Raw genomic sequence first — 12006 nt, 5'->3', positions numbered from 1 at the left:
AGCACCTCTAGCCAACATAGAGACATATTGAGACATGGATTGTCTCCTCTAGGGATGGCAAAAAAACCCGTACCCGTGGGTACCCGCGGGTATTATAAACGGGTTTTTAAAAATACCCGTAGTACATATGGACGGGTACGGGTACCCGTACCCGCGGGTACCCGTTATTTAGATAATTAATATATTATATTTAATTAAAATAAAAAATATATTATTCTAACATTTATTACACTATGTATATTTTTTTCTTTTACTTTGTTTACATATTTTAATGAGTTTGGTGATGAAACACCCTACAAATATTATTACATGTATAGAAAGTATAGAAACACACATGTTTTACAAAGAAAATATATATTATTTTTTTTAAAAATGAGAACAAAAAATCACACAAATGGAAACCACCAATAAATTTAGCATTTTAGCAAAATATTTAATCAAAAGGTACAAAAATAATTAAGTTTCATGTTATTTGAAACACAATAGAAGTAAAAAATTTAAAAATTATTTATAATAGAGAAACCCGCGGGTACCCGTTCTACCCGCGGGTACCCAGAACTACCCGCAAATACCCGCTCACGGGTACCCGTACGGGTACGGGCGGGTATGGGTATTACTTTTCTATTTTAAAACGGGTAGCGGGTAGCTACTACCCGTGCCCGCCCGTGCCCGTTGCCATCCCTACTCCTGTCTTGATATCCAGCCAAATCGGAGTTAGAGTACCCAATGATATCCAAATTCATAGACCTCCAATAAGTGAGAATGTACTCTTTTGTTCTCTTAATGAAATGCATAACACATTTGATTGTCTTCAAGTGATGCATTCTAGGATTGTTCATATGTCTTCCCACAATTCCCGCGACAAATTCTATGTCGGAAAGTGTGCAAATTTGAGCATAATTAGACTTCCTACAATAGATGCATAATGATTCTTTTGCATTTCATATCTTTCAATGTTATTTTTGGGCATTGTTCGAGACTAAACTTGTCTTCCTTAGTTATAGGGTTATCTCCTAGTTTACCATCTTCCGTGTTGAATCTCTCTAGGACTTTATCAATATAGCTTTCTTGTGATAATCTTAGGATACATTGAAAGCAATCTCTTAGTATCTGAATACCTAACACAAAAAAGCTTCCCCAAGATCTTTCATTTCGAAATTTTATATTAGAAATCTATTGGTCTCATACAATAGTCTAATATCACTACTGTTAATCAGTATATCATCGACATATAATATCAGGAATATAAATTTACTCCCAATGAACCTGTGGTACGCACAATCATCAACTTTATTTGCCTAAATTTATATGAGGTAATAACTTGATGGAACTTGTGATATCATTGACAAGAAGCTTGTTTAAGGCCATATATGGATTTCGTTAATTTACATACCATGCACTTTGAGCGAATTGACACAGTTTTCTAGTTGCACCATATAGATCATTTCTTCAATGTCACCGTTTAGAAACGCGGTCTTGACATGCATCTAATGGAGCTCTAAATCAAAATGAGCTACTAGTACCAATATATTCTTAAATAATTCTTTGAAGATATTGGAAGAGAATGTTTCTTTATAGCCAATGTCTTCTTTCTGAGTGTCGTAACAACAAGACGAATTTTATATCTATCAATATTACCCTTTGAATCATTCTTGGTTTTAAATATCCATTTGTAACCAATAGGTTTTGCATACATAGGTAATTGACAAATCATTATCATGAGACTTCATCTCATCTTTCATTGCATCAATCCACTTTTGAGAGTTAGAAATTTTCATGGTTTGACAGAAGTTGAATGGGTCATCCTCTATTAACATGATGCCTACCTCATGTTCTTGAAGAAATATAATATAGTCATCAGGGGTTGTATTTCTCCTTCTCTAGTGGATCTTCTTAATGATACTTACACTTTTTGAGGTTGTTGCATTTTCTCTATAGATAGTTGAGCGAGAACCTCATTGTTGTCTTGTTCTAGAATATTGTCAGGAAAAATATTCTGAAAATTATCCTCTATTATCGAATTTGTTCCTTGAATGGTTAGTGGCACAAGAACTTCTTCATTGTTAGTTATATGTTCTTCCTCAAAGACAACATTTCTTATACTCTCTTCCTTCCCATACTCAACTTCCTCAAGAAATATCGCATTTCTCCTCTTAAGGAAAGTCTCAAAATGGCATCATAAAACTTATAGTCCTGAGAGCATTCAACACAACTAACAGAATAACAGCTAACTATTCTTGAATCCATATTTCTTTCATGTGTCCTATAAGGCCACACCTCAGTTGAATAACCCTAAATGTCAAGTATTTTAAACTTTGTCTTTTACCAATCCAAAGCTCATATGAGATATTTTTTTAATTGCTTCACTTAGCATCCTATTAAGGAGGTAAACTACAGTCTTTAAAGCTTCCCTGCAAAGAGACTCTGGTAAGGAAGAATGATTAATCATATTTCTCACTGTATCCTTAAGAGTTCGCTTTTGTTGCTCAACAACATCATTCATACTAGGTTTGTCTAGCATAGTATATTGCGGAACAATTCCACATTCTTTGAGAAAAAGTGCATAGGGCCATAGACATTGTTCACTTGATACATCATATTTGCCATAGTATTCACCCCACAGTCAGATTTGATAGCCTCGATTTCCTTTCCAAGTTAAAGATCAACTTCAGCCTTGAAAGACTTGAAAATGTCTAAGGATTGAAACTTCTCATGTATAACATATACGTAACTATATCTCGAGTAATCGTCTATGAACGTAATAAATAATTTTGTCAATTCCAAGAAGTCATAGAGAATATACTACATATATTTGTATGTGTTATTCTAAGACATCTTTATCTCTTTTGTCACCTAATTTCCTTTTATTTTTTGTATATTTTCCCTTTATATACTTAACACAGACTTCAATGTCTGATAAATCTAAAGGATTGAGAATTTCATCCAACACAAGTCTCTGAATTCTTTGTTTAGATATATGACCTAAACACTTGTGTCATAAGTTGGTTGAATTCTCTTTTAATTAACGTTTTGTACTACATGAATTTGTTTGCAATATTTCATTATTGGAACTAAAAACATCAAGCGTGTACATATTATCAGTTAAAGAACTAGAATCAACAACATTTGAATTTTAACAGATACTAACTTTATTATTTTGCCTAAAAGATGTCGCACTAAAATTCTCAAATATAACCTAATGAAAACCAACTCTTAAACATAATCTAAAAGTTATAATAGTTTCAACTGCAACTCTTTGGTCATCGCCCACAAAGATGAATCTTTCTTCTTCACTTAGTTGTTGGCTTCACATGCAACCCTGGATAATGATATTTATGTGAATAGTAGCACTAGAACCACCAAGTATCATTGAGTACAAAAGCTAAATTAACTTCAAAATAAACTAGAGTGGGAAATTTATCCTTCTTAACAAACATGTGGCATATTTAGGATACTTTTTCTAATGTGTTGTTTCTTATAGAGTAGTAGGTAAATTTCTCACCACTCTTCAGTTTCTTTTGCTGAAAACCCCCTTTTGCAACATCCTTATTGTTATTTCTTTTCTTATTCTGAGATGTCATAAACAAGTGAGCACTTTCAGTCTGCAACCTCTTCTTCTTACATATAGTGGGATATAAGCTTATTGATGGGCTACTTGTCTTATGAGTGTTATAGTTCACTTTGAATTGCTCAAAGTGTGCAAGAAGTTAGATCAAAACCAAGTGCACAAGTAAGTCATTACCAAACTCTAACTTAAATGACTTGAGTTTTGATGCGAAATTAGATATCTTCATAATGTACTTCCTTATGTTCAATTTGCATTTATATTTCATGGAGATGAGTTTAGCCAAAAGGTTACTCGTATCTGCTTTTTCATTTTTGGAAAAGTATTGTTCTATTTCTTTAAGGAATTTCCTTGCACTTTTGATCCTCGAAAATAGAATCCTGAAACGCTTCTAGGATAGAGCGTTCCATGATTATTAGGCACATTCGGTTAGAACATTCTCATTTCTCAATTTTAACCTCATCGAGGTTATCAGGAGTAGAGATATATTTCTCCTATACAAAGTGTCAGATCTAAATCTATTCAACCTAGAATTATTTCTACGACTTCCCTTGAGACCTTAAAATCTGTCTCTTTCAACATTGGAATACTGCTAACTTGAGCATAAAATTTGTAGCACCGGTAAAAGACATTGAATCTATTGAACAAATAATTAATAACATGTTCATATTTAAACAAAAAAGTCATGCAATATATACAAAGAGATATTTTCACATAATAGACTCATCACAAGATACCAAACACAACATCAATTTCTAGTCTTTGGACAAAGAGATTAATTTGTAAGTGTTACTCTCAATGTAATGATTAAATATTAACAATTAGTTCTAACAAAAAATAGTATTTCTTTGGACCGAGTATTAGTTACACTGTTATTAAACTCAGATCAGTTAATGACTCGGTCAGGGTACTGGGTCAATGAGTTGCTGGTTCAACCAATGAGTCAGTTGTTGGACTGATTAACTCGGTTTGCATTAAAAATTCTAAAATATCATAATATTACGTAACAATATTTAATAATAGTATACTCAAAATTTAAAAATATTATCATGTCTAATTAAGCAACAAAAAAAGAACATTTTACTATTATAAAATGACACAAGTAAGTTGATAACATCATCAAACAACATATGAACTATGTTTTAACTACAACAAAAACATACAGTAAGTTTAAAATTTAATTAAACAATGAAGAATTTGTTATAATGTAAACTAACAAATGACAAACATAACTACAAATAAGTTAAAATTACTTGTTTTTCACTGAAAAAGGACATCAATTTGGTTGTTTTAAAAAAAAATATTTTTTTGATTGACTCGACTGATTCAACCGGTCTGACCAAGTCAGCCCAATTTGATGCAAAACCAGATAGATGAGAGGCTCAGACCGATTAGATGTTCGATTCACGGTCTGACCGGCCGGTTCGAGCCAAGTTTTATAACACTGATTAGTTACATGAAAATATAACTTCATACTTATTACATATTTATCACCACATGTATGTTATTATTTGGCCAAATTGTGTCTTCATTTGGGCCGATCATAGTTCACATAAATAATATCATAGTTAATCAAATCAATTTCCACAATAAAGATTATTTTGTCAATATATCGTATCAACTAATTTAAAAATAATTACTAGACAAAAAGAAAATAATATAGTACATTATACAGAATACAATCTTGGAATTAAAGCTTTTAAATTTAATCACTTTAATAATTAACAAATCTAATATCACAATCTAATTTCAAATCAAATATAGTCATACATATATCAACTCATAGAAAACATAATATTATATATATATATACATGATTAAACCATAATAATATATAACACTATGTATATGTACACTTTCACACACTAATATATTTGGTACATTTATATCATCTAATTTTGTGTACTAGAGATATGATATATTATTTTCGTTATACATTATTAGTTTTACTCATTAAGCCATATTCGTTATTAGTTTTAGAAGTTCTATGAGTTGTCAGAATTAGATCAATTGTTTTGTAACTCCTCAAATAAATAGTTAATATAATTGTATTAAATATATGATATCTACATTAGTTATAAATTTCTAATAGATAAAACATTATCTCTAATTTTTTATTAATCGTCTTGCATGTAGTTTTTTGTACCACTTTGTATCTAGAAATTAAACTAACCTCCACTTAGTCGAATATTCTTACTTGTGTTTTTAACGATCATATCCACATATGCACAAACTACATAAGGACAAATTCTATCATATTTTCTATAACATGAGTTACCCTAACTTTTTTCCTAATGCATTCATTCATATATATATCTTTTCTAGTTTGTCTATTCATTCATCTCAATATTTCCATCACCACTACATTGAGTTTTTCCTCTTGTGAGCCTTATAGTTATCCAATAAAATTTCTCTTAAATCGTTTTATCAATATGATACCTAACGTGATCTACCATTTTATCCACTCTATTTGAATCCTATTGTTTATATATCCCTTAATGTTGCCATCACCTGATAAGATTAACAAATGATATTTAAATCTAGTGACATGTGATACGATATAACATCTAATCTTTACCTCTATAGTAGAGTTTCTTTACCTCTTGTTAAACTTAAATTCCATATAATACATCTTACTTCCACTTATATGGAAATCATATTCTTCTAAAATTTTGTACAGTAACTTTTTTCTATGTTAATAAAAAGAATTTTTTCAAAACAACAAATAATAAAGAACATAGGGTATAATTGCATATCTAAAACTATAATTGATATCAAACTAATCCATTTGGTACACACTTATATCATCTAATTTTTTTACTAGAGATATCATATATTATTTTCGTTCTTACTTATCTGTTTCATTACGAAAAATACAGTTTTTTAAAAATTTAACAATTGTGTTAATTTATAAGATATTTAATATTTAATTTCTTTATGTGATTATCAAAATTTTCAAGTACGTATATGAAAAAATATATTAACTAACAGTAATTATGAAACTAACAATTAATATCCTCTTCAAACTTAATTCTGAAGCAAGTTGGTAGTGGTCTAATAACTTCTTTTTATAAGAAAATATAATGAACTTTAACTATGGTATTATGACTTTTCACCAAACATGCTTTTGTTAATGATAACTCTTTTCAGCAATAACTATTTTGAGATGGGGGACTACAAGTTTCAATAATAAAAAGAGTAAATTATACTGTCACCTCCCTGAGTTTTAGTGAAATTACACAAATCACTTCTCACTTTTCTACACATACATAACCCTTCCCTAGTTTTTAAATTTTTATTACATTGATCACCCCTGCATAAGAAATAAATGTAATCTTTTAAACAAAAAATATGATAAATGCAATTAAGTTAAACAAAACATGATATATTATGGAGACAAGTCCAAATAATATATGAGTCAATATTTATTTATTATTTTTGGTTCGTTAACTATATTATAAGAGCGATTTAAACAATATTTTTTTAGAATTGCTGATGCATTTTGTAACAAAAAATAATAAAGATACATTGATTTGTATATTATTTAGACTTGTCTACACAATATATCATGTTTTGTTTAACTTAATTGCATTTATCACATTTTTTTTGTTTAAAAGATTACACTTATTTCTTATGCAGGGTGGTAATGAAAATATAAAAACTATGGGAGGTTTGTGTTGGTGTAGAAAAGTGAAAAGTGATTTGTGTAATTTCACTAAAACTCATGGAATGTCAGTGTAATTTACTCTAATAAAAAACAAGTAAATAAATGATAATCACTTTTTCAGAATTTATTTGTTAACTTTTATTATTGAAGGTAGTCTACCTTAAAGTAATTGTTTTCCTAATTAATTCTGTTCTAATTATAAGCTTACATATACATGGAAACATTTTTTGTTGTACGAATACAATTATTTTAAAACCAGTGAAATAATTTTTATAATACTCAGGCCCATATTTGTCTAATGAACTCTCCATATATGATGATACATTAAAATTAATTCTGATTAAAATTAGTTTAATATAAGTTCACAAAAAATATAAATATATTTGTTTCTAAATATACTACCTCGATTATTCTACATACAAGTTATTCTCCGATAATAAAGTTATTGCTAATAAAATCATTAAATGACAATTATTGTAATTGATGTATCGGCTACAGACAAGGAAGACTTGCAACATTAACAAAATTATTCCCACTTCAAAAAAATCTCTAATAATAATAAAACGTGGACTAACGAAAGACACAGTATTTAACAAAAAAGTGTGGATGTCACTTTATTATTAAAATCAAATTATTGAAGCACACAAACTGAATATAATTGGACATCTGAATGAAAATTGAAGCGTCTCTTAAAGCACAAAAAGCAAAAGGAAATGGAAACGTGAAGGAGTAATCAGATGATGCGGCGGCACAGGGTAATGCCATCACCAACGGGGAGCTGGCAAATTTCTATTCGAGAGTCATTAGCAAGATACTTGTTGAGTTCCAAAATAAAACCGCGAAAATGTATTATATAATCCTTTAAAGGTGCATCAGGTGGGGCCACCACAGATCCACCCCATAGGGTGTTGTCGTAGCCGATTAATCCCCCAACCTTCACTAGTTCGATCACTCTTTTGTGGTAGTTTAAGTAATTGTCCTTGTCAGCATCCACAAACACAAAATCATATGACCCCTTATTCTTTTCCTGCAAAAATCCACAATGTTTCAATGAATCACAAACATATACTTAAATTCTTATTATATATGATAAAGTAAGATATATATTATTACAATGTAAGAATTTTTTACTATACAACTGTATCATCTATAATTGAAATTTAACTATCTTTTACTTTTAAATATAAACTATATAATAAATGAATGTTTCATAATAAAATTCCATTTTTATAAGAAAACGAGAATGGAGAGGCTGAATATAATAACGTATATAAGTTAAATTATTTAATAGGTCTTTATAATTTATAAAAGTTAAAGAAGTTTATGTAGTTCTATATTGGACTTCTTAAATTGCTTACTTTCATTTGGAAAATAGTAATTAGACTTCGTTACAGAGCTTTATATACATAATTATATATCAAATGTAATAATTAAAAGTGACCCAAAATAATACTTATTTCAAGTATGAAGACCTAAGTAAAAAATTAAAAACATGCAAATTCAGATCAAAGTTTTTTTTTGTTAGTGAGTACTTTTTTAGTATTTATATTTTTAATTAATAGTATCACCATACTCTATATATAAAAGAAATAAATAACTTTTGGAATATGTGGATGGGATTAAGCACACTTGTATTTCTTTAATAAATTTCCTTATACCCAAAAAATTTAAATTAGGATTAAAACTTTTAAACTATTTTTTTGGTACTATTAAGAGTACCTTTCACCTTTTTGGGTAAAGAATTAATCTTTTTCGGGGTTCGTAACTACCCCTCTCAACAAATATCGTTATCAGGAATTGAACCATCCACCTTGAAGAAAATAGTAATATGTTTTATAGTTTTATATTTAAAGTTATGTATATAGTTTAAGAAATTAATAGATAATTTAAAAATTGATATAATTTTACTAAAATAACCAATTGGAAACTACATTAAAGATAAAAAAAATAGATAATGAAAAAGGATGAATAACAAAAAAAGATGTTGAAAAATAAAGTATGAATATAAGTTGAATTTCTAAATATAAAAAAATATGAAAAATGTTCTAACATAAATGAAAAAGAGCAAGTATAATATATAATTCAAGTAAGTATTATATAATTAATTTTTGTTCTCCTTAATAGTAAAACATGTATAAAAACTAAGATTGTGATACATATGATGATGCACTTACATCTTTAACCAATTCATCTAGAAGAGGAAGTGCAGGTCCTTCTCTAAAGTCAATCTTGTGTTCCACTCCAGCTTTTTGAATTATAGGTAAACCCAGATCATAATATTCTCGGTTCACGTCCAAAGCCAAAATCTAATTAATTAAATTAACTTCATGAGTTATTATACGTTAATCTATAAGAAAATAATTTTGATTTAATGTTGCAGTGAAATAAGAACCTTTCCATCATTTGGAAGAGCTAGAGCAGTGGAAAGTAGAGAGTAACCAGTGTAGACACCAATTTCTATTGTGTTCTTAGCATTGATGAGCTTAAGCAACATCCTTAGAAATTGTCCTTCATCAGCTGGTGTGGCCATAAGGTTCCTGTTTTACAAAATTGTGTAAATTAATGAACCATTCCTACAAAATTGGGAAAAATAGTAGGGACCAAATCTATGTTGTCTGGCAAGAATGTTTGTGTCATTTGAAGCAATGAGAAAAAATATTTTCCTTTTTGAACTAGGAAGGGTATCCCTCATTTCTTTTTGTACTACTAGACTAACACCTTATTAATGAAAAAATATTTAATTATACATTTTTTTTACTTAAATATTTTTTTAATCGAGTATGACAAGTAACATATCAAAATGATATATTTTATTAGACAAACAAATGTTTTACCACTAATAATATAACCATGTACCAAATCTAAGTGAACTTTGTCTCTCCATCATGAATCCTAATTGAATGTATGTGTACCTCTGAGGAAAGTAACCATGATATATTTTATGTATAATAAAAAATTGCTCCTATATATTTTCAAGATCCCAACTCATGACGATATGATTATCAAACAACAATCTTATTATCATGTCAAAGTATGAAACTAATTATTTAATGGATGTATAAATGATAAAATATGAAAGATAAAGATAGCTTTATATGTTGCAAGAAAATCGTACCGAGGGTGCTTTTCTGTCATCTGGCGGAGTTCTTTCAAGCTTTCATGCTCTCTTGGAAACACACTAGTTTCTAATATATACTGCATCAGTAAAGCATATGTTAGTGAAAATTTCTCAAAAGAAAAAATACAATTATTTGGAGTTTTGATAAAATTCATATGTAAAGTTGAATGGACCTGGTAGAGTGCATCACTCTGAAGGAGACTCTTATGAGCAAGATCTTTGTGACCAACGAGTTGGTTCTGTTGTTCCTGATTATTATTTGCAGCCATTTCTGTAATTGGTATCTTCCTTAATTTTCTTTAGAAACTTGGTAAGTTTTCTTGAATGAGATAAAAGACCGAAAATGCTGTCCAACTTATAGGGACCCAGATTGACGAAATAATGGCTTTAGTATGATTAAATATCTTAAAAGGTGTATGACAAGTCAGCATGTTTTAGTCATGGGTTGGCTACAAGAAATTTCTCTTTTCTAATAATTCACCTAACATATTCGACTTTTACGACGTGCGAACCAGTTACACGACCTTGATAACCTTGTTTGACCTTAATTTTGGAGGGCTGCTCTTGTCTAAAGTGTGCATGACCCAATTTTCCACTAAGCTATTAACACCATCAGTCTACCACTACTTCTTTTTATCAATGAATATTCTTCACAATTGATGTTTTAATTTTTTTTTGTTTTAGCTAAAAGAAATGGCAAAACAGAGAGATTACTCACATAAACCCTTCTATTGACACAAACTTTCTCACAATAATAGACACAAGCTAAAACCCTCCAACAAAACCATCAACAATAAAACCATAACACATACTTTTGTGGCCCAAACAACCCTGAAACAAATTCTATGTTCAAACATTTGAAATAAAAGCATCAATGAATATTTTCTAAAGTGGGTAAGAAAGGAACACTTAATGCTTTTATAACAAACGTTATAGAGGATGATGTTTTAGATGAAACCAATTTTATGAGCTATAACTTGTATGATTGTCAGAAGATTGTGATTGAATTTGTTATATGTGATGAAATGCCATTTAAGGTTGTAGAATGGTGTAAGTTTCATCAAATGATGAACCAAATAGAACATAGATTTGTTGTACCACATAGGTACACAGTTGCAAGGGATTGCTATTAACTCTTTTTGGATGAAAAGAAAAACTAAAGGCTTAGTTTACGAAGTCATGTAGTTGGGTTTTGTATGATAACAGATTGTTGGACTTCAAACCATAATTTAGGCTACATGTTTTTCATTTCACATTTCTTTGATAAACATTAGAGACTACAAAAAAGAATCTTGAGCTTTTGCTGAGACGAAAACCACGAAGGTGAAACCATTGGTAGAGAAATCAAGAGACGTTTCAGAGAATGAAGAATTGAAGGAGTGTTCACTATTACAATTGATAATGCAAGCTCAAATGATGGGGCAATTTCATACATTCAAAGGAAACTATACGCAAGGGGTGAGCTAGTGTGTGGTGGCAAATATTTACATATGAAATGTTGTACTCATATTTTGAATTTGATTGTCAATGATGGTTTAAAGGAACAACAACCTTCTATTGATAGCATTATGAATGTCGAGCGCTATGTAAGATAAGATGGCTAGCTAAGAGGGGGAGTGAATTAGTTTTTCTAGTTTTTTGTATTTTAATGCAAAT

At 29.6% G+C, this 12006-nt stretch overlaps 1 protein-coding gene across 2 annotated transcripts; it reads right to left on the bottom strand.

The window, feature by feature from the left end:
* Positions 7685 to 10686, bottom strand: LOC109350109 (caffeoyl-CoA O-methyltransferase-like). 2 transcript variants are annotated; one of them, XM_019591248.1, is made up of 6 exons: positions 10524 to 10686; positions 10348 to 10427; positions 9625 to 9769; positions 9407 to 9538; positions 7941 to 8259; positions 7685 to 7908 (listed from the first exon to the last, which is right to left on the bottom strand). In XM_019591248.1, the coding sequence occupies exons 1-5, from the start codon at positions 10617 to 10619 to the stop codon at positions 7966 to 7968; spliced, it is 747 nt and encodes a 248-aa protein (XP_019446793.1). In that variant the 5' UTR covers positions 10620 to 10686; the 3' UTR covers positions 7685 to 7908; positions 7941 to 7965. The 2 variants fall into 2 exon arrangements, with proteins under 2 accessions (XP_019446793.1, XP_019446792.1); XM_019591247.1 differs by having other exon boundaries at positions 7834 to 8259; positions 10524 to 10681.

Source organism: Lupinus angustifolius, chromosome LG06, assembly GCF_001865875.1.
Source record: "Lupinus angustifolius cultivar Tanjil chromosome LG06, LupAngTanjil_v1.0, whole genome shotgun sequence".
NCBI lineage: Eukaryota > Viridiplantae > Streptophyta > Magnoliopsida > Fabales > Fabaceae > Lupinus > Lupinus angustifolius.
Note: the sequence above shows the minus strand (reverse complement) of the source record. Positions and strands in the feature narration are given on the sequence as shown.